The sequence below is a fragment of the Dermacentor albipictus genome, chromosome 1 (genome assembly GCF_038994185.2).
Source record: "Dermacentor albipictus isolate Rhodes 1998 colony chromosome 1, USDA_Dalb.pri_finalv2, whole genome shotgun sequence".
Classification (NCBI taxonomy): Eukaryota; Metazoa; Arthropoda; class Arachnida; order Ixodida; family Ixodidae; genus Dermacentor; species Dermacentor albipictus.
In genome coordinates this window covers 166,486,167-166,510,213 of record NC_091821.1, presented here as the reverse complement: position 1 = coordinate 166,510,213, position 24,047 = coordinate 166,486,167, and the positions used below count along the sequence as shown (strand labels likewise).

Genomic DNA, 24,047 nt, shown 5'->3' with positions numbered 1-24,047 from the left:
TTCATTGGCCAGAACTTTATGCAGTTTTGACATGTATTGCCATTATGTTGTCATAGTAAATTCCTCGCTAAACATGCGTGTTTTTCTTCTGTTCACTGTTTTGTGTCAATATCAGTATTTGTGTGCACTAAAATGTGTTCATGTTAGCGAATTTCAGTCAAATTTGGCATGTACGAAGGCAAATAAGAAAGTCATTGCTCCTATTTTTTATTAGCCAAAATAAGGTGCATACAGGTTATTTCAAATATATGTGCTATTCTATGTACCTTACACTGTTTTTCCACATAGTCCCCACACCGGTTCAAACATTTGTCCCATCTCGGCACTAACTTTGAGAAATGTTGTCGGTCAGCGACGCACGCTGCCTCTCCAAATGCTCATTGTCATCCAAGCCTTCATGGCCTTTTGCGAACTCGCAACACCACCACCTCACACTTCTCAAAGGGACACACCTTTCCCCATATGTGGGCTGCATTTCCCTGTGGATTTCGATGGGCGTTTGTCCCTTCCTCCATAGAAAACGAATCACACTTCGTTGCCCGTATGCCATGAATGTGTGAAAAACAACTGCCATCTTTAACAACTGACAGCAGCACTGTGCCGCGGAGCTAATGGCAGATAAGGCTGGGTTAGTCCAAGAAAGGTCCACTACTGGGAATCAATATGTTGACTTCGCATTTACAGTCGTAATTTAGCTAAAAAGAAATTGGGGTAAGGACTTTCCAATTTGCCCTCGTGTATACAGAAACTTCTGCAGAGTGCAATTAAAGCATATTTCAATTTTCAGTAGCTTTCATCAGGCAGTTGTAAACAAAAACAATAATGTTTGGCTTGAAAAGGAGGCTTAGAGCTAAAATATTGTTTACTAACCCTTTCAGGGTCGATTTTTTTTATTGCAGATTTAAATTCTTCAGAGGGATCTGTTTCGAAAAAAATTACTGTAATTTTTCTAGGTTGACCGTAAAGTGAGAAAAAAATTTTGCGTTTGTATATACGTACTGTTTATACATGAATAACAACAATAAAAAAAGAAAATAACCTTTTAAAAATTTGATGCATTGTTATATGCATAGCTCAAGGCTTAGAAAATGCACACACTAGAATATTTCGAAAGTCTCAAATGTTCCTGCTCTTATACTAATATTTATGTCCATAGCTTAATCGAACTGCGCAGGTGAGCGCACTCAAGAAAACTGTGTGGTTGTGTGCCCATCAAAAAAGCAAAGAAAAATGCGTGACAAACTTTCACTAATCTTCATCTTATCGCTAACCAAAGGCAATTAGTTTTTGGCAGTCTCAAAAAAAAAAAAGAAGGAAACGCATGCGCTGCGGCATCTTTCGTATGTGCACTCCTGTGAGCAATAAACAAGTGAGTAACAGGCGGTCACCCTTTGAGCGATTAGTAACGAGATAGCCATCAATTTTGCGAGTGCAAGAACAAGCGCCTGCAAGCGCCTGCGGAACAAAACTCAAACTAACCGCCGCCCACCCCCGTGTGCGCCAATGCACGAGCGGTAGTATATAGATGCGCCGGAGCAAATATACTAGCTCTACAACAAACCATGCAACGAAAACTGAAAGAGCGAGGCACGAAAAAACAAAAATTCCCTGTATTCCAGCATAGTGGTAGCACGTGCCAAGAAAGAAAAAAGTTAGGAAATAGGCTCACTTTTTAAATGTACAGATGGCGCCGTAAATATATGGCATCAACCATTTTGGACTTGTTTACAGTGCCGTATATTAACGTCATTGGCCCTGAAAGGGGTAAAGTTGTAACATGTAAATTTTTTTTTGCACTGGGTTGCATTTTTTTTTAGCTTTCTGTGGCTCATAGAAAGCACTAAATGTTCCCTTACACCTGATAAGGAACCGCAAACCTTTCAGTGAGCATACCTTTCTTAAGGTAAATACATTTGTGAAGTTATGAAAGTGATCTTCAGCTAATTTAATAGAAACAACAAACAAAAGTAGTTCATGCAAACATAACATATTTCATTGAGATACCTTCAGTATTGACAGAAATGATTTTTCCAGCCACATGTTTCTCAGAAAAGGGCATCACTCATTTTTAAATCCTCTTTTTTTTTTTTTTCACAGAAAGGCAACAGTGCTCTGCACATAGCGTCGCTGGCAGGCCAAGAAGAGGTGGTGAAGCTGCTGGTGCAGAAGCAAGCCAATGTCAACGTGCAGTCGCAGAATGGCTTCACACCTTTGTACATGGCCGCCCAGGAGAACCACGATGGAGTGGTTCGTTTCCTCCTGGCCAATGGCGCCAATCAGAGCCTCGCCACAGAAGTAAGGCTTACTGCAACTTTGGGGAGTGGGTGTGCTCTGATTGGTGTCACTTTTGCTGCTTTCAGGATGGCTTTACCCCTCTGGCAGTGGCATTGCAACAAGGGCATGACAAGGTGGTGGCAGTTCTGCTCGAGAATGATGCTCGGGGGAAAGTCCGCTTACCAGCCCTGCACATTGCTTCCAAAAAGGACGACTGCAAAGCAGCTGCTCTGCTGCTACACAGCGAACACAATCCTGATGTGACTTCTAAGGTCTCGTCTACGTTATCTAGCTGCTGAGCCATTTTCTGCAAGGGGTCTTTGTTTACTGGGTGTTTTGCACAGTGAAAACCTGTGGTATTGATTTTAGTCCGTCATGCTGTAGATTGTAAGTGATGAATCTAACAGCGATAAGTCATTATCCTCTATGTGTAATTAGTTTTTGCCCTTAAACTCAGTGAGAAGAGAAGTAATGTCAGCTCACTCAGCATTGTGCAAGTGGACAAAAGTTGTGTGGAGTATAAGGCTGGCCATTTCTTCTGTCCACTGAACTTTCACCTCATGCGTGCAGTGTTGAAGTGTGCATAGCCATGTAAAAGAAAGTTTTGTGGAAAACCAAAGACTGACCATGTATTATATCTTCCACGAAACTTTCTATTATATGCATTGACTGCTTTTTCTTTTTACCTTTATATGTCTGTGTGCCTGGATAAAGTAGAACACTTTAATTAAATAATAATTGCTGTGGTTTAGAAAACAACAACATACTACTACAGTGCATTCCACTATTTTAGGATGCACTGCATCCCACAATGTAGTGGGATATGTAGTGGATTTTTATAAATGTAATATAATATTATTCCACTCTGTGGTGACACATTATAAGGAATGCATCTAAGTTATAATAATCAGCTTGTTTATAACTGTCGCCTTCCACATTGCCTCTATGCACAAATAAAGTATACATAGTGATGATTTTATCTAACACATATCAGATATCAAGGTGAAATCCTAGGCTCTGGAAAGCTGTCCTTTGGGAAAATATTACATAAAATAAAATGATGTAGTGAAAGTATTCTGCGTAAATAATGGCAAATATTCATGGACTGGTTATTAGCAGACACAGGAATGCACCCAGCAGTTTTATACAATCATGAAATTATGAAGTGACAGTATGTGGGCTAGATGCAGTTCACAGTGAGATTGTCAAGTTGCTGCTGTATAATAACCAAGCACAGATTACATACTCTTTTTGCATGCCTAACGCATATCACATCATTTCATTTTGCTGTTGCCTAAATATTAGAGTAAAAGTTTTCTTTTCTGCAGTTCTTTCATGGGACATAATTTCTTCAAAGGTGCAGTGCAAGCTAATGTAAATTATCGCAAGACTGAGCCATTCTGAAAGGTGCACTTATTTAGCACCACACCCTTCAAAGATAATGTGAGAAAAGTTCTGCCCTTACAAAATTGTATGAATGTCCTTGGGTGGCAGGTTTAATGTTTGTCGAGATATGACCGTAAACATTTAAACAGATTATCTGGTTACCATTACGAGTGAATTGCACGGTATGATGCTAGTACTGTACTGTTCTGCTTCGATACTACTGTTCGTCAGCTTTTTGCTCCCTTGACCTGCAATTTGTTAGCGTGAATGTGGTAAAATGCAGAGCTTACAGTAGTGTGAGGAATTATTGCTAATTTAATTTTGTGGCCACCTTGTCGAGAGGCAGATAGCATAACGGCAGCCTAAATAACCTAGTTGGGAGCTCTTGGGACTCTGATCACATTACAGTTGATTTTATTAAAAGTGCAGTTGGGATTGTTACAAGTGTTTCTAGCCAGAAACACTACATCTACAATAGAAACAGAGCTGTATTTTTTTAGCCTTTAGAGCAAGAGCGGCCCAATGCGTTTGTTTGTGCAAGATCATTGGGCCTGTAATAAAAACTGTTGCATGTGGAACCTGTTAAGTTTATTTTTTAAGTGACTGCACATATGTCCAGAGGAACTGCTGTGGCACATTGCTGCTGAGTTCATGTTGTCCTGCCGGTGCTCCACAACTGGGGAAAGTGAGAAAGTGAGGATGAGAGTGCTCCTTAACAACCTCTTGGCTTTTGAAGAACTGAGGATACAATAGAATCCTCAGTGCACAACCTGAAATCTCTGCTTGCACTTCAAAGGTTTTATGTTTTCTCGAAGCTGCATAAGTAAAAAAATGTAGGATACAAAGAGAAAAAAAAAAGTATCAACAGAAAATTTGACTTTTTTTTCTTTTCCTGTCAATTACCTAATCTCCTACTTCATGTTTGGCTCATTAACACTGTGCTTTTGTTCATATTTGCTGATATTGCAGAGTGGGTTCACTCCACTTCACATAGCTGCTCATTATGGCAACAGTAACATTGCATCTCTCCTGCTGGAAAAGGGAGCTGATGTTAACTTTCCAGCAAAGGTAAGTAAGATTCAAAAGTGCCTTGCCCAAAATTCTTGTGACACATTTTATGTATTCAGGATGTAAAGAAATGATAATGCCTTAGCTGTACTGTCAAAGTTTTGCATTGTGAGGGCCGTCTTTTCGTGCTTTTTCTTTAGACTTGTACCCTAATTCTTTACACTATGAAATCTAGGAGTTGCAGGATTTTGACATTCGTTGTCTCATTCAACATCACTTCTCTGGCTTCACATGTGCATCAGCAGCACACATTTGAGAGATGCAGAATACATTTATACCAGCTGGTGGACTTATCAATGTGACATTCACTATTAAATTACACCCGTATCCACTTTTTTTGATTACCTGATGTCATGTTTGAAATCATGACTTTAGGAAGTGTGATTTTGTCTAAATTGAAAGTTAATCTGGCTATCTTTGTGAATTTGATGGTTTAACAAGATTGTATGAATGAATTCACATTTACCCGTCGTTATGTACGTGTGGGCCTGTGCTGATATGGAGAGAAAAAAAAAAAAGAAAAGGGGAAACAGGGAGGTTATAGGTACGTATGTATCTCTTGCACCACACAGATAAAAGGTGATAAAGTTATGGAAAGGTCAAGGTGATCGAAGAAGCACTGCATGCAATTACAAGGATGCACAGCATGACTTACCCTGTAGACTTGTGTAAGGGCCGCATCTTTTTTCACAATTCTGATGAGGTGTGATCCTTGCATGGGACTGAACCGTTTGATCAAAATGTTGCCGGTGCAGCTGGTGGCTTCTGCACCCCCCCCTTCACCCCCCCCCCATCCTCGGATGTACCATTGCATCAGAGGTGAATGTGCAGCTCTCGCCATCTAGTGGTGGCACGTGGAAGTACGCAGTGCGCAAAAATTTGCCGATGCGCATGTGCAGCATCTGGGCATCGAATGTGATTGCTTCTCTGATATAATTTTTTCCCCCGAAATTTTGCCCTGCCAAGTTGGGGGTGCGGCCCTTACACGAGTCTATATGGTATGTAGCCATTAACTGAAAGTTATACACACTTCAGAAACTGCAGTGCTAGTCAACTTGTTCCTGCCTGTATTTAGACATTTGCTTAGTTGCCACGAGTTCCTTGGTTTTGTTTGCCTTTTACATTCTTTCTGTTTTTGATTCCTTGTGATCTTTTTCGCTTCTGCATGCCAATTATTTGTACAATCTGTTTGTGGATGTGTAGAAATTTCCTGTGAGATTTTCCCTTTCCAGCAAGAGAGTATCCATATTATAGGCGGCATTCATTAGGCACCTGTGATACAAATGGTGCATACGTGTGCAAAAAGAAATCTGTACTTGCACTTATAAAATTGGAATCTGTGTACGCATTTCTAATGAAATGAAAGGGCCCATAGGTTCTAACATATTTAACTAGCCATGTAATATACTGGGAAGTCCTGGGAGAAGCAAAATGAATTATCGCTTGTCGATTCGGCTTCTTTTATTCCATGCGTAGGTTCACATGTGGGCTCGCAGTTTGCCACTTAAAGATGCTATTGATGACTGTTATTTCTTAAAGGGACAATAAAGAGAAAAAAATGAATCACTTTAGACTAATAAAGTATTATTTCAAAACTTTATTCTCATTAATATCACAAGAGATTGATTAGCAGAAGAAATAATGAAGGTCAAAGTTTTGAATGCGAATTGAATATTACACACTAACTATTTGTATTCATATTTGAAAAGGAGCTATTTGGTATTTTCGAATATCCGAAACTAACCATATATTTCACAACTGACTTAGTCTTGTTACTGTTCTCCATCTACTAAACAAAGTATTTCAAATGCAAAAAAGGGGACAGTTGGTATGGAAGCATGGCTAATTCGGAGTGTGAACCACTAGGACAAAGGCACGAGAACGAACAGGACACAGCCCTGTGTCCTTCATTTTTGTCCTAGTAGTTTGCATTCTGAATTAGTAAAAGTATTTCGAATGATTAGAAGTGAAACGACAGAAGTTATCGAAGGAATGCAAAAATCAAAATGGATAATGCAAGTATTATCGTTTTCGTGGTGAAAGCCTATATAACAACTTGCAAGTTTTGCTTGTTGTCTGTCATTTAGTGTTCTTGGCGGTCTAGTCATGTATAATTTTTATCTTTTATGCCACGATAAGTGACTTTTTCTCGCCAAGCCCTTTTACATGCATGTATGGTACACAAGTCCTTAAGCAGCTCTTTCTTATTTTCTTTTTCCAGAACTTCTGATTGTTTATTGGCAACCATTTGTTTGAAATTTTTGTAAATCAGTCATTCTTTCATAGAAAGCTTGTTTGCAACCAAGCTATGAAGATGCTGACAGGCTATTCATGCAGTTTATAATGACAATTAGTAGTGATCTGTTTAAAACTGGTTTGTCCGCCTATAGCTATATAACAGCCTATATAACAACTTGCAAGTTTTGCTTGTTGTCTGTCATTTAGTGTTCTTGGCGGTCTAGTCGTGTATAATTTTTATCTTTTATGCTACGATAAGTGACTTTTCCTCGCCAAGCCCTTTTACATGCGTGTATGGTACACAAGTCCTTAAGCAGCTCTTTCTTATTTTCTTTTTCCAGAACTTCTGATTGTTTATCGGCAACCATTTGTTTGAAATTTTTGTGAATCAGTCATTCTTTCATAGAAAGCTTCTTTGCAACCAAGCTATGAAGATGCTGACAGGCTATTCATGCAGTTTATAGTGACAATTAGTAATGATCTGTTTAAAACTGGTTTGTCCGCCTATAGCTGTCTTTTTTGTACTAGCCAGTACAGGTGTGGTACCTATAAATATAAAGAAATAAATATTCCTGTTGTAAACAGGTACATGCATCTGAATTTGAGTATTTGATACTTAATATTTTTATTCAATTTGCATTAAAAAAAAGTTATATTCACCCACCTCTAATTTTTAAAAATATTGTGCGATACCCCGGTGCTGATATGTGTGTGTGACATCCTGAATTTCGAATTGTTTTCCTGTATTTGGTTCACTGTGGCTCAGTCGATCAAATCGATCAATTTCTCTAGGCCAAATAAGGGGGAAACAAATAAAACTTGGCAGAAGAGTAGGTGAATAAGGTCTAGCTAGCCATTTGCTCTGAGAAAAGTTTGTTGTCTCTGTTGAGATTTTTGCATTTTGTGTGTCATAATTTATGTCACATAGAGTCGCTGTTGATAGAAATGTATGCATGTATAAGATTCCTAAAGGAAGGGTGGCTTCTAGGTCTTCTTTAGGGTAAGAGAGGAGAATAGATACAGAAAAGTATTAAACACAGATACCAAAGAATTTAGCTGCTGTTGTCTAATTTTCTTTTATATTATTGTTCAGTGATTACTAGCTTTGTCAATATTCCTTGATGCCAGTCAATTTAAGTTACCTTGGTATTCGTGAATTCAACCTGCCTGTTCAATCAACCCTGTTGATACTCGCAATAGGCGCTCGTCCTTTTTAAACACTTCTGAATTGAACATTAAATAATTCAAACTAATTTTGCACATTTTCAATAGTCGATTTTATGGAAGTCGACTGTTAAGGTCTTACAGTATATGCGGGGTAGGGCCGATGCAATGTCAACTTCTTAAAGAAATGATGTAAAATTATTTTATGCTGACATTTTCTTGATGTAACTTTTCCACAGCACCAAATAACACCATTACATGTGGCTGCAAAATGGGGAAAAAGCAACATGGTGAAGCTGTTGCTTGAAAAGGGAGCAAAAATTGATGCCTCCACAAGGGTAAGTCATGCTTGCATGTGTTTGCATTTAAACATTTTTGCATTTTCTACGTGTGGTGTGTAAAATAAATACTTTGTCACTTGCAACATGTTTGCATTTAGTGGAATAATTTTTTTTCTGTCGTACACTTGCAGCATCCTTGTTAGCTAACATGTCAGGAGAAAAGTATTATCTACAGATGATCATGCACAAACTGTTGATTAGAGTTTTTTGTGTGGATTGCATGTGAAAAAAAAAAAAATGGGTACAATGGAACACAATGTCAGTGAAATGAGTGCCCTCTTGCCCTGCTTCCATACTGCCTTGAAGCGGGGTCTCTCTTCTACGGAAGTATGGTGCACACCGTTACTTCTCTCTTGCTCTTGGTGATGTCTTCTGATGACAAAAGTGGGGTGGGAATGATAGTACACTTTCTTTTTTTTTTCCTTTTTGGTATAAAGCTTCTTTAACTATATTTTGCGTCTTCTGTGTGCTAACAACTGAAAGTGTCACCTTAACTTGCTGTTATGTGTTGTTTTTTGATCCAGGATGGACTAACGCCATTGCACTGTGCAGCCCGTAGTGGCCATGACCAAGTAGTTGAGCAACTGCTTGAGAAGAATGCTCCCATTACAGCAAAGACCAAGGTAAGAACAGATGGGCATTAGTATTGGATCATCATATCTCTAGAAGGAGGATATCCACTCACCAGTGACTCTAGAGAAAAGTGAGGTTATGTGACTTGGAAGCAGTGTTGCGGAATGGCCCCCCATTCCATTCCAATTCCATTACAGGAAATTAGAACTTGCCGCAATTCCATTCCTCGGAATGAAATAAACTTAGCCCATTCCCACTCCGGGAATGGCCGGGCAGTTAAATTTCATTCCTGTAATTCCTCAAAGTAGGAAAGGCATCTTGGTAGTTATCGAGTTACCAATGAATGCACCATAGAGCTAATGTCATCAGACGCGTTAAGAACTGCAAAAGTACGCAAAACATGTTGCCAAGGTAGAGAGATAGTAGCTAGGTGACATATCCCGTGTAGTACAACCACCCTACTAATTCCCATAGGGGCAGTTCTCTCTCTACCTATAGTATTTGCATGGTCAGCATGTTTTAATGGCTTCTGATGTTTCAGTATTATTTAAGCTTAAATGTGTTATTGATAAAATGACGACATAGCATATTTTTGCTTAGGTGTCCTCGTGATTTTTAAATGCTGCAGTAAAGGACACAAACAGTGCAAGGTGCAAAAAGAAGCTTTATTTTGGTTTTATTCATTGAAATTTTGCAACAAAATGTCATGAGCTAAATGGGCATTTTGCCGTTTAGTTTTGAAGTGTAAATGACGGCTGCTTCAACGGTTAGTTCTAAAAACCAAAAAAGTGAGATGAAACAATTTCCTTCTACCTAACTATGTGTTACGCTTCACAAACATGAGCTGCTCGAAAGAGGCCGCTTGGCAGCCGATTTCGCTTTGCTGTCATTATCAGGGATGCTGTAGAAAACAAGCATTCCACGTAAGCTGACATCACATTCACAGTAAAAACTGCCCTTGTGAGGCGAGAAAGCAAGGGAAAGCAGCTAGCGTTCGCTTTCCACTAGGTCAGGGGCTTAACCGTGTCTGCGCAAGTTCCCTCTGTATGGTAAACAGAAATTTACCCTGCAATGGATGTAGGCATATTGTCTTGGTGGGCATTTTAATTTTACCTGATTATTTTAAACATCACTCTGTTTGGCCCTGCTTCAGAGTCTGCGTTCGCGACATTGCTGGCTGTCCAGCCCTAACAAAAGAGGCCCCCTCCCCAGCACAGCAGAACGCATCTGCTTGGCTGTTGCAACTGAACACCACGAAGACTTAAACTGTGTGTCTAGGAAGGTACCCATAAAAGAAAGTCAGTCCACATGCTTGCGAACCGCTTCTCCAGGCTACGCTGTAGGCCTTTAGCCGCCTCTTTGCAAAGAAGTGTGTGCCTTTGCTTAAGATTTCTGTAACGGAAACTTTGATATTTCGCAATGCGGGAAGTGAAAGCCTGGCTGTCTCGTGTCTTTTCTGCAGCAACTCTGTGGCTTCCTCAACAGGGGAGAGAAGCTCAATTAAGTCTGTCGGCAGCCTCAGTTCATATTTAGAGAGTTTAGCCTTCTTGCACACGTACAGAGTTTCTGTCAGGCCTGGATGACTTGAAAAAGTGGTAATGAGCTTCCTCATCATCCACAGCTGTGACTTCGTCATGTTATGAGATTCCAAATGCAGACCGGCCACATTGTCGGCCAGATTGGCGGGGCTCGTGCATATACACGCAACGATGGCGCCGCATTTTTGTACGATTTCCTCGGCATTTGGGTCCTAAAATAAAGTGAGGATGACAATTAGTGAATGTTGACACTGCAAGTACAGGTAGCGCAAATGGCAAGCATGCAATACAACAGAGCTTCAGAAAGAGAATGATGACATATGTAATCGTACGGTATTGCACTCGACGACACACTGACAGTCTTCAAGACTGCATTAGACAAAATAAAGTGGGTCAGATGCAGTGATTTTTTCTAGCCCTACAATAAATTGTGTGCACATTAATGCATAGGCTGCACCTTCCTGTTCTTTAGGAATAAATGTTGTGCACATAGTGCCATGGCTACTGCACTATGGCTGATATTATCTTAATGAAATGGGCTTCGTAATTCAAATAAACATACTAGCAGCAGACTGCCGCCTCGCTGACTTGTCTTATATGCAGGGTGTCTACCAACCGGGAAAACCGGGAATTCTCAGGTATTTTGAGTAGTCTGGAAAAACTTGGGGAAAACTCGGGGGAATTTTTGCCTCTATCAGGGAAAATTAGCTGTAATATTATTGAAAGGGTCGAAAGTCGCGGTAATGCATGCTCGAGTAACAGACAGGAATCGTAATGAATCGTCTTTGACGCCCTGTCGTCAGCTGGAGGAGTTGCTAGTGTACAGTCAACGACCGACTTTCCGGGTGCCCGATAATTTGGACGGTTTCGCGGCACCACCACATACCCCATAGAGTAAATGTATCAGAAGTCTCGGATGCAGGAACCCTTCGTCGTCTGATTTTCTGGACTCTTTGCCGCGATCGAAGGTCTGAAACGGAATTAATCAAAGCCACTACCACTGCCATTTTGATTAGCTTGGCGCTTCGAACCGGTACTCTCGCACGCAGGTCCGCTAACAGCCGTAGCCACACCTGCGGCAACGCTAGACCTAGCCGCTTCGACGTTCGCTATTAAGCTTTTTGCCGTTCGGTGCCGTGTTTTTCATTGAAAGAATTCACTGCTGTCAGCAATGGCACCAACTCCGCCTTTGTGGTCCTTGCGATTGGCTTAGAAGCTTGAAAAGCACGATGCGTTGCATAACAATAGTTCCTGAAAGTCAGCTTTGCTTCTGTACAGAAATGTTGCTTGGTGAAGCATACACAAAAGTGTTGCAGTGAAGCATAACAAGTGTGAGAAGGGGCTATGGCCACGGGACACAGTATGTATTCCTTAATTATGCACGCATGCACCAGGTATCTCCTGTCACAGTACGAGCACCGATATGCCTTACATTTGTACCAACAGGCCTTCAGAGCGTTTTCGAATCTGCTTGCAGTGGTTTGAGCCCTTAAGGGCAGTAAATTACATGCATTTATTTTTTCCAACTGGCCGATTTTTCGGATGTTTTCGCGGCTCCTAGGGAGTTGGGAAAATCAGACGTGGACTGTGCAATTGAGCGAGAAGGTGCTTCAAATGGTCCGTGGGACGAACGAGTGGTGGAAGGAGGACAAGAACAGAAAAGACCTCTGAATTGAGGAATGAACGGGAAAGAAAGTGTGCTGCCGCTGTTTTGAACGAGCTTGAGCTCAAGAAACAAAGTGTTGGCTGATACCGAGATGCAGGTGTCCCTCATCCAGACTGAAATAAACTCTTTAAAGCAGTGGAACACAACACTGAGGCATCGTGCACGGGCTAAGAGTATGTCAGGACAGTTCGGGTTGATTTACGAGCTGTTGAGAGAGAATCTCAATTGTGACAAAGTTTGGGCCTCATACCACTGGGCTTGTAATCATTTGATAGAAATAGCTCACATTAGAAAATATTTGCTTCTGTATGCATCTCCTTTTTATTTGTATTTGAGAATATCCAACTCGATTTGCAATTTTTTTCGAATACATCTTATTTTGTGTGAATTTTACTAACCCCTCCCTTCCATTGCCTTTTTAAATAACATAAACACTACTCCTAAGTATGCAAATTGGATTAAGTCGTTCTTAAATTTTTTTTTTTCGTATGCTTACTAGATAGTGACAGCATCGGGCGATATGGTTGCAGCCCATCTTGACATAAAACATAGTTCTGCATCATTCAGGGAATTTTGCAAAGGCACTCGGGGGTAAACCTGGAAAACTCGGGGAATTCGGAAATGCCCACGTTTGGTAGACACCCTGTATATCCTAGGCAACTGTGTTTATGGGCAGTGCGATTTGTACTAGAAGGAGTGACATAAGCAAGATTTCATTTTCTTGGGCGGTGGCCGGGTAGGGGTGGGGGAAGGGGATGTAATCCAAAAAGAAGGGAGTGGAAGATCACGAAAAGAGAAAAATAGCAAGGCGCACAAAATAAAATAAGACAAAAATAGCTTGAACAAGGAATCAACCAAACCCAAATCTTTTAAAATGTAACTTTGTAACACCGTGGGCATTCTTTACATGATGCACCAGTTTTGTTTTTGTTTGTCTTTAGCGCTATTTCAGAACGGTTCATTGACGGGGTGAGAGCAGATCTCGAAGTCGCGTAAGCTTGGTGCCTGGCCTGCGGCAGAAAAATTATTTGCAGCCACTATTTGATGGGAAGCAGAGTTCGTGACCTCAGCCATGGCAGCAAATGCACCACGAATCCCCAAAATGAAGTGAAACACGCTCGAAACTTCAGCTAAACATGTGGGGGTAGTTGCATAATAAAGCTTTAAAGCACTGAAACTGTAATAAGCAGTTGTCTGCCCTTACTTTTCAAACTGCAATTATTATATTCATACATTCTTTGTCCATGCATTCATGGCAAATTATTTAACAAACTTGGCCCAAACAATTGTTCATGAAAAGAGTAATAAATGAACAACATATCACTGCACGTAAAATGAAGCCAGTATGTTATTTAATAGTGCATACCCGCTGAATGGTATCTTTTACGGCAAGCTGCAGTCTGTGGGCGGCGCAGCCAAATCAAAATTGCTCCATCTGATGGAACTCGCTTAAAAGCTCCTTAGTTAATTATTCCGGGCAGCCATCGAAATTATCATGATCGTCCTCATCAGTCTTCCACCCGGTAAATGCAAATGCCTTTATCATTGATAACGCATTATCTGTCACCACGCGAAGGACCTGGAAAATGAAATAAAAACAGTTCAGAGGCGAATTTGTACGAAAATGCGTATTTCATCTTGTCACTGATGTTCCACTGCAGCAACGCTGGTCATACTCGGAGTGGATCCGAGCAGCTAGCTGTGTGGCTCCCCGTCAGGCGGGTGAAACTGAGGAGGTACGTGTGAGCCGTGAAGTCGCTGTCCATGAATGCTGCTTCGGCAGCTAGGAAGCCCTCTGTAGATCGCGACGTCCACAGGTCTAGTGCGATACAGACATACTCCGCTTCCGCCAAAGACGACAATATTTTGGTCTGCAGCACTGATACTTTCCCGGGTAGGAACTTCTCTCTTAGGTCATCCCGCGATGGCAACTTGTAGCCCGGGACGGTGACCTGAATTTAAAAGAATACAAAGCAGTTACTTTGATGAAAGGTGGCCTATAATATTGTCCAGCTTACCGTAACAAATTCTTTGGATCCCTCCCTCTCGACAACATGAGAGGGCTCCATGTCAGTGCAAATCATGTCGATTATGGCGTCGTCAAGAGCAGCCTTTTAATGAACGGGTAGAGCTGCACCCAGCAGTGAAGGCCGACGTTATCTTTGGCTGGCTTGCCAGCTCTTTCTCTTGTTGCGTGTACTCATGTTCATGCTTTCTTTTTAGGTGCCGAATCGAATTATATGAAACTCCGAGCACAGCATGTATAGTTTCGGAGCAAAGCTTGCAGTGTGCAGCTTTTTTTTTTTCACAAGCAATTAAAAAAATTGTTCCCAACTTGCCATGCTGGCGTACTTGCGTGCATGAGCCGCTGGGCGCAGGAGCCAGTGTAGCAGTGTGTTATGGAAGTGCTTTTTATTTGCAATGGAACAGAGCTCCCTAGAACAGAGCAAATGTGGGTTTTCTTCGGCGCGAATCGTCGCGTTGGGGCTTGTCGAGGCGCCTCCGTGGCCAAAGTTACGTGGGCTCTCCTGCTTCGGCTGGCTTCCCAAACCAATGCTTTCAAAAGTTTAGTCTCTCTCTCTCTCTCTCTGTATGGAAGGAGAGGGTGCACAGGTCACTATATATGACTGTGTGCTGCGCTGACCTGCAGACCTTCATCGACATAGTTTCGGGCAAAGGCGTCTGTGTGTCTAGACGGGGGGCACAGTATTGCAAATGGGTTGGGGGGCAGGGGGAGTACGAGGTCAGCCAGCGCGCAAGCTGGTATGTGAAAGCCTACAGTGAACACAAGCATCGCGCCAGCGTCAGTACAGATCACAGCTTAGAGAAGTGCTTTTTCAAATATGCGTCCAAATCGCTGACAGCGACAGAAGCAAAAACAAAGAAGGTGGGGTGCCAGCAGGTGGCCGGGGCGAAGGCTCCGCTGAGGTAAAAAAATTGAAAAGCGTAAGAGGCGGGGGAGTGGGGGGGAGTATGCCGCTGCCATAGTTCCGCTCGACAAATGCCAACAGCATAGAGCTGCAGTTACGTGAAGAATCGAGACAACCTTCGGAGCAGCTCGGTATATAAGAACAGAATTGTACTAGGCGTGTTGCTTATAAATGTACCGTGCTTGTAATCAGCCAAGCCATTTTAAGAACACTGCTTTGTTGTTAAATTCGAGGCTCTGACTTACCAATGTTTGAACGTGGGCTGGTTGGTTCTTCGACATATTTTGACAAAAAACAGCACGTAAACGAACAATCGCTCTATTTTCGGAAAAAGACGTAATTCCATTCCCTTCCATTGCGGGCAAAAGGTGCTTAATTCCATTCCCTCAAGCGTTATCACCATTCTATTCCCATTCTGGGGTAATGAAAATGTGGAATGATCCGGAGTCATTCCAATTCCGGAGTGGTAACTCCACAAGTTGGAAGAATGTGATGTAACTACAGAAGACATGTAGCTGTTTGTTTTTAGTATGGTGTGGTGGTAGCACACTACACTGACAAAAAGCTTAAGTTGTCTTATCATTTGCTGTCTGTGCAGAATGGGCTTGCTCCTCTACACATGGCTTCACAAGGTGACCATGTAGACAGTGCTCGCATCCTACTTTATCACAAGGCTCCAGTGGATGATGTCACTGTTGTAAGTATATGCTTTGCACACTTATTTTGCTTTTTGTCATTGTCGGCCACCAGAAAGAAAATGAAAAGACAAATTCTTTTAAGTGATTTAGTGCAGCAATAAGTAAGTCAGCAAAGCTTTGTCAGTATGCATAATAATGGAAAATCCAATAATGTGCGACTTGAAAGTGCATTGTAGTTGTAAATGTGCTTAGGTGCAAGGAACTAAATAGTAACTGCCACTTCTTTTGCGTGCTTGTGTTTGTCCTGAAGTTAAAGTTTGCCTCTAAAGATTGGGATTGAATTAGAATATCTCAGTCCCATGGAGCTAAAGGCACTGCACCTTTTGCTGCTGGCCACTGCAGGATGAATGGACCATCAATGAGCCTCTTGATGTTGATTTCAGGAAAAGAGTTGCCTTGACGCAGCTGGATTACTTACCAGCTGTAAAACTTTAGTGGTACCTTATCATAAGAAGCCAACAAACAGACACCAAGGACAACATAGGTGAAATTACAGTCGAACGTCGATATATCGAACAGCGCGGTTATCGCGAAAAAGTTCTATGTAGCCAGAATTCGATGTAGAACATCACGTTAAAAGCGCATCAAAAACTTCTGCCAATCAATCAATGAACCAAGGGCACAATTGGGGATCGTTGTTCAGAGTGTCCGTTCGGTTGCCTAGGCCGCGCCGACTTCGTCAGCCTGGAGCGACCGGTTGATTGCGCTGCGCGCAGTTAGCCTAGGCAATGCCTCTTCTAACTATGTGAGGCATTGGCCTAAGCCACACTGACTTTGTCAGCCGTGTGAAGTCGTTGTGATCTAGGTTAATTGCACTCGGCCTAGGCCCATCGCACCTGGCACAAATGAACGCACGCTCGAACAACGATCCTCGATCGCGCCCCAACCATGGCAGAGTAAATACTCACTCAAAGCTTCACACAAAGTATTTATTTATTTGGCTGAAAGTACTGCAGCAGTGTAGCCTACTTCTTATTGGCAGCCGCGTGCTTAAGCACGGAGTCCTCAGCATAGTCTAAATGATCCACAACCAATAGGCCGGTGCCTTCTATTGTGCCGCAGTAGTGGCGTAGAAGGGCCAAGGCAGCTACAGCCTCAGTTGGAAGTCAGGAGCGGGACAACATAAGCGCTTGAGGTATCAACCTTGGCAGCGTCTTCGCTTGGCCGCTATTTCTGCTGTGATCTGCACATCCGTCAGTCGAACCATTTTGAAACATTGTCAATAACAAAGTATTAAGTGGCGTCTGCCAAGGCGTCTATGAGTGAGTCCAGTGAGTGCGCACTGTCGTGCATCATTGTGGATGCAAGCTGCCAGTCTTTGCAAGGCGTGGCTGGTACAGTGCGTGGCACCAAGGTGGAGTCAGTGCGGCAAATGCAATGCGTCGTTCACGTTCTTGAACTAGCCAAGCCGCCGCGTGCGCACACTGCTACGTTTAAATGGCGCCCTCGGCGTGATCGATGTGAACAGACAGTGGCAATACAGGGCCAGGAAATACTTAGGGTAAAAGTATATAAAGGCCTTGGTATATGGATAAATGAAGGCAATAGATACAGTAGAACCCCGCTGTTACGTTCCTCACTGCTGCGTTTTCCCGGCTGCTACGTCGTTTTTATCCGGTCCCGGCATAGCTTTCATAGGATCCAATGTATAAGGAACCCCGCTGTTACGTAGTAGCTGTGAAAACGTTCCCACATGATGCGTCGCAACCCGAACCCGCCTGGGCTAAAGTAGGCGACGCGCTCCAACTGCCATTTTGGCTTTTGACGAGTTTTGACCGGGCTTGGCTATGAAACTGGCTGCAAGAAGCCACACGCCATTTCGAGAGGCCGCTACTAGGTGGCCATTCGTGAAAAATGCTCTCACTATCATCACTGTGATTACGGTCACCGCATGGTTTGTTGGACGGGTCGACTCACGGAGGAAGGAAACTCGGGAGAGGCCTTGACGTCACTCTTTGTGAAGCTATAGCTAAAGGGAAGCCAGAAGTAGCGTTGCTCATGGCATTGCTCCGCCTATCGGAACAGATCTCCTCTCTTGTTTACATTTCTCGCGAAACCACGCCACGCTGCGCGCAACCCGGCTGCTCGGATGCGCGCGCTGCTAAGCAATACTAAACAATCGTTAGCACGTTAGCATGATTTCGCCAAAGAGGGCAAAATTTCCCGCGGATGTTCGTTCGCCTGTTGTCATTGCCGTGGCGCGGTGACGACAAGGAGCACGAGCCGCATGATGCTGGGGAGTTGCCAAATCGTAGCTTTGGAGAAGCCGTCGCGGCTCTGGACCTCCTCCGCAGGTACGTCGCACCTCACAGCGACGCTGACAGCAATGCGGCCTTCCGGGCTATTGAGAAACGTGTGGCGATTTCTAGCGAGCGAAAGAAACGGCAAGCCACCATTCTAGACTTTTTAAAGTTCTAAGCGCACTCTGTGGAAATAAATTGTCTATAGTTGAAGCGGCACTTTTTTCATTCATTTTCAGAGCTTTCCTCACTGTTGCGTTTTCCCGGCTGTTACGTTTTTTTTCCTCGGTCCGGTGAAAAACGTATGAATGGGGTTCCACTGTATATGGAAACACAGGAAAAAAACAATATGAGTAAAGAGGAAGAGAAATGCAGCCATAATGAAGCGCAGAGCGCTGTGGGGATATAATAGGTACAAGATGCTCCGGGGTGTGTGGAAATGTGTAATGGTTCCAGGACTTACTTTTGGAAATGCGGTTTGTTGCTTGAAATCAGGGGTGCAATCAGGACTCGACGGCAACCAAAGCTCAGTGGGATGCCTCGCATGGGGCGCTCACGGGAAGACTGCAAATGAAGCTGTGCAGGGTGAAATGGGCTGGACAAGTTTGGAAGTGAGGGAAGCTCACGGTAAAATTGATTATGAAGAACAACTGAAGAATATGGAAAAAAGTAAATGGGCTGGGAGAGTGTTGAGGTATTTGTACCGGAAAAACATTGATTCACAGTGGAGGAAAAGAACTAGTAAGCTTATCAGCAAGTGTGCGGCCTGTAAGGTGCGCAACATAGCAACAAAGAACGTCAAGTGGAAAGTCGGAGAGGCTGAAATAATCTCATGGGTGGCGGCAGTGGAAAAGAAATCTGCGATGAGTAACTACTTAAAAGTAAAAAACGAAATCGGGAAAGAAACAATTTATGATAACGCAAAGGGAAGCTCATTACTTTTCGGAGCGAGATCAAGACGCCTTAGAACACACACCTATAAAGTGAGATATAGGAAGGAAGAAGAAGCATGTGCTTGCTGCGGTAAAGCTAGGGAAACAATGAACCGTGTTTTATTAGAATGTGAAGATATCTGCCCAGCGATCGAGTTAGGCACCACTGGCCTCCTTGAAGCTCTTGGGTTCAGCGAGAGTAGAGGGAAAGTAAACATGTCCGTAATACAGATTAGTAAAAGGCGATTGGAAGAATAGTGGAAGAAAAGTACGGAAACGACAAAAAACGGAGACGTACGAAAACAAAGTTCGCAAGAGGGGGTCAGAAAATTTGCTTATGGAAACTCCTTTTTTTTTCTTTTTTTCTTTTTTGACCTAGGTAGGACATTAGGCAGTATAAAAGCAAGAGCTTGGTGGCACAACCCACTGCCCCATACCAAAGGGGACGCTCATAACAACCTTCCATCCATGTGTGCAGCTATAGTGCGCAGCAGTCGGGAACGCCCATTGTGCCACCGCTACCTTCGAGGGTGTTGCGGGAAAGCTCACCTCCTGTGAACAGAGCGCACCTCGCATGAGGTGGCGGAGTTCTATATGTCCATTTTACATCCAACCCCGTTCGAAATAAAAAATTAAGAATGCATGTGATTTTCCAGGTGATATAGAAAGTGTTCGATATATGCAATAATTCAATATATCTGTGTTCAATATATCAGGGTTTTACTGTACTTGTACTTACTAATTGAATAAAAGAAAGGATAAATTAATGAAAACGAAAGTAGATGAAAAAACAACTGGCTACAGATGAGATACGAACCCATGTTTTCACATTACGCGTCCAATGCTTTTATCAACTAAGCTACTGCAGCGCCGTTTTCCTATCCACTTTCTGGCGTATTTATGTTTTACTACTAGAACTAACCCTGGGAGTGTTAGCCAGCACCACCGCTCACAAACCTAGGTGGCAGATGTGGAACATCCTTTCTACCGCAGCATCACGAATTGGTGGTACCCTAGTGGTAAAAGGCATGATTTTCTGTAGTCATCCTTTTGGCAAGGTCGCATAAATGCTATAGACTGTAAAAGGAGGGTGCCTAGTTCCTAAAAGGAAATGTGAAAAGACTGGGAGGAAGAAAAAAGCACATTCGACTTATCAGCCACGCCACTAGAGTCGTGTTGGAAATATATGCTAACCACAATAAATGCAACTTTATGATTGTTTGGAACCATTTTATTTGCCATTGTTTTGCTGAATTATCTCAAAATATTACTTAATTGAATTCAGCAAAGTTGCCAGTTCTCTGTGATGCCACTCATGTATAATAATTGCTGTCTGCTTAGCTTGGCGTGTTCTTGTGACAGGTGATGGTGATGATCATGAAAAAGATGCTTAGTAATTTTTGATTGCTGCGACATGAACTTTTGAGTTGTAGCTGGACCTTTGACTTGTAGCATAATGCTACATATATTCATTTAACAGTGTTTGGTTTCTGGGGCTATCTGTCTATTATTATGTAGGAAGCATTCAAAGTTGCATTGTGCAAGCTGGCTATAACGCATTATTTTAGAATGTTGCTGGGCCCATCCTATTCTGTTTTATATGTACAATGTCACAAGTCACAGTTTTGCCCAGAAGGTGAAGTGTTGATTGCGATAGCAAATTAGTGGACAGCTATACGAAGTAAGGATGGTAGTTTTGTCAGCTGTATAAACTTGTAAACATACGCATACTAACTAAATTAACAAGCATGGTGTCACATGCACACAAGCAAACATGAACATGTTTCAATCGATGACCATCGAAACTTGCTGTCAAAATGCTGGAGTGACGAAGCACGGCAGCAGCAGCAAGTGAACTGACCTTCATGCTGCGTCTCGCATCAATGTGAACTAAGCCGTGAAAACACAGCGCGGTAGACTACGTCCTCGTCGCAAATGGCTTTAAAAGATACAATGGCCCCGTTGTGTGTGGCCACCCGAGCCGCCTAGATTAAAACTCCCCTCCCCCCTGGAGCCTTTAGTGCGATGAAAGGCGGTGCGCTTCCACCCTGCTTTCCTCCTTTTCGTGTGTGAGATTGAGTCGCAATCGTCGGCTCACCTCACACGGTTTCACTTGCACATACAGCATACAGTGCACCGTGTCAATTTTATCGCCCTTGGACTTTATACGGAACCTTACGGCGATACTGACGTTGACAGCAGAAATAAGCTTGAAGTGCCTATATAATTGCTATCGTAATAAAACCAAGAGGTGCACTTGGGATTTCATTGTCGGGCGGCATACACTGGACTTTTTTCATAAAGTGCTCAGATTTGAACAGTTTGTCTTAAATGGTTCAGGGCTGTTAAATTTCAATCAATATTTTGTTAGCCTACAAAGATAGCACTGGCATCAAAACTAGTAACTAGTATTTTGAAATTGAGCTTTAATTTAAGACTTGATTTCTTTGTTACTAAATGAGACCTAATGTCAGTCATATCATAAACATCATCACCATGTTGTGCCTGTTTTCTTTGGCTAAAAGACACTACATACATATTAACAGGTTTACAATGTACCTTCTCGAGTGATATTTTTTTAACTTAAAAAAAAAAGTGGGAGGGGGGAAGTTTTTGTTATAAATTTACTCTGTTAACTTCGTGCACCAGATTCTCATGTTGATTTGTACTAATTTGACTGCTAGGATTACCTGACAGCACTCCATGTGGCTGCACATTGCGGCCATGTTGGAGTGGCAAAGCTGCTACTGGACCGCCGGGCAGATCCCAATGCACGAGCCCTGAATGGATTTACTCCGCTACACATTGCATGCAAAAAGAACCGCATCAAGGTAGTTGAGCTGCTCCTCAAGCATGGCGCTTCCATCGAGGCCACCACTGAGGTTAGCATTTCATCTGAATGGTCCCAAACAAGTGCTTTGGTTCTTTGTCTGAAACCAGTGTCTCCTGTTCTTTCACACAGTCCGGGCTGACACCTTTGCATGTGGCTTCGTTCATGGGCTGCATGAACATTGTTATATACCTGATTCAGCATGGAGCTAATCCAGACATCCCCACTGTCAGGGGAGAGACCCCTCTGCACTTGGCTGCCCGTGCCAACCAGACAGACATCATTCGCATTCTCCTTCGCAATGGAGCTCATGTGGACGCCAAAGCCAGGGTTTGTAAACGCTACAAGAGTCAGCTTTCGGGCTGTTCCTTGGCCAGTGTGGTGGAATTATGTGCTTCGCATATTGCAGGAACTGCAGACTGCATTGCACATAGCTTCACGATTGGGAAATGCTGACATGGTTGGACTGCTCCTGCAGCATGGGGCTGCAGTGGATGCTCCCACCAAGGATGCTTACACTCCTCTGCATGTAGCAGCCCGTGAGGGCCAAGATGAAGTGGCTGCCCTACTTCTGGACCACGGGGCTGCTCTTGCTGCCCCAACAAAGGTAAGCACAAATGAAATATACATTCGGATAAAGAAAAGAAAAATTTTGAACATTTTGTTTGCAGCTTCTCTTTATTTACAACCAACATAGTTACAAAAATTGCAATGTGGAAAGAATTTGTTTGGCCATAACGATTAATTGCACTGTAAAATACCACTAACATGTGCTTCATTCCATTTTCTACATTTTCTCTTTTATAATGTTGCTGAAAGTCTTGTTGTGATCCATAGACACCCACGTGTACATTTCTTGGCTATTACATATTTTGCTATGCTCTCTTGTAAAGTGTATTAGGTAGGTCCTGCTGTATGTGTGCATTCAGTGTGGGCTGCAGTACCCAATTGCTGCCACCAGTGCATTCCTAACTACAGCTGCTTGATTTGGTTGTCGCAAATCACTGCCCTTTAAAACATAACTCTAGTATTAAGTGAAATGTAGAACAATGCTGTTCAAGTTGTATGGTATATAGAACTTGCCGTGGGAGTGATGTATCTTGGCCAGAAGATAGAGATTCATATTGCAATAACCCTTATTCATCAGAATGCTAATGTCATTATATCCGAAATACATTGCAACTGTGCTTCAATTCACCCACTCACTGAAAAGAACTCCCTCTACCCACATATTTCTTTTATCTCTTTCTGCAACTGAAAAAAAAAAAAAATGTTCAAGGAGGCTGTTTAAAATATATTAGGGACAAACAGCAACAAAACGAAAAACTGCTTGTTCAGATGTTATTTACAATCCTCCTCAGGCCATTTAATACATGTTTCAATAGGTGTAGAGTGATAGATAAGAGACAAGTGTCTTCTGTAGCACATAAATGAGAAAGTGCCTTGTTGAGCTGAGCTCATTGCCTATGGGGAATTGATTTATGTGAATTAAAGCACTCTATGACCCTGAGCACTTTCCTTTGTCTTTTGATGACCATGTTTCAGCAAAAAGTCAAGTTCTAGATCTAACCATTAAATGTGTCAGAATAACCACTTAGGGTATCTAAAATTTAAGAGCAGAAAGAAGTTGCTGGCAGCCAGACAGTACACAAAATTCGCATTCAAGCCTACCCACAGAACACTTAGACATTACGGTGACAGCTATAAGACAATATACAGTGTCCCAGCTAACTCTAGCCAGAGTTAAAAAATATGCAAATGCCACATAGCTGGACAGAACAAAGGTAATGTTGTTTGTGTCGCTTGGAAATACTTGGATTATTTTTTCAGTTCTGCCTAATTGCATGATTGGTCCTAATTAATTAATCAACTTCTGAAATATTATAATTCGATGAAAAGTGCCAATGAGAAAATTGTAGAGCGACATGACAAACTCTCGCTACAGCTTTCTGTTCCTCAATACGTGCTACATAAAAGTGTGTTTTCGAGCGTGAAAGAAGCCCACGAATACACGCAAAGTGCCTTGAATGGCCAGTCGCGCGGCAATTTGGCATGCATTTGCGTGCTTCTTTCACGCTTGGAAAAACACTTTTATGTAGCACGTCCTGAGCAACAGAAAGCTATAGCGAGAGTTTGTCATGTCGCTCTACAATTTTCTCATTGGCACTT

General features: G+C 42.5%; 1 protein-coding gene across 21 annotated transcripts in view; it reads left to right on the top strand.

Annotated features, from left to right (window-relative positions):
- Positions 1-24,047, top strand: part of LOC135911558 (uncharacterized) — a 412,939-nt gene that overhangs the window by 106,371 nt on the left and 282,521 nt on the right. For all 21 annotated transcript variants that reach the window (XM_070528859.1, XM_070528854.1, XM_070528861.1 and 18 more), the window contains exons 4-12: positions 2,098-2,295; positions 2,361-2,546; positions 4,630-4,728; positions 8,370-8,468; positions 8,996-9,094; positions 15,777-15,875; positions 21,733-21,930; positions 22,011-22,208; positions 22,288-22,485. In XM_070528859.1, the coding sequence (XP_070384960.1) occupies positions 2,098-2,295; positions 2,361-2,546; positions 4,630-4,728; positions 8,370-8,468; positions 8,996-9,094; positions 15,777-15,875; positions 21,733-21,930; positions 22,011-22,208; positions 22,288-22,485 (1,374 nt within the window). The remainder of the gene's footprint in view (positions 1-2,097; positions 2,296-2,360; positions 2,547-4,629; positions 4,729-8,369; positions 8,469-8,995; positions 9,095-15,776; positions 15,876-21,732; positions 21,931-22,010; positions 22,209-22,287; positions 22,486-24,047) is intronic.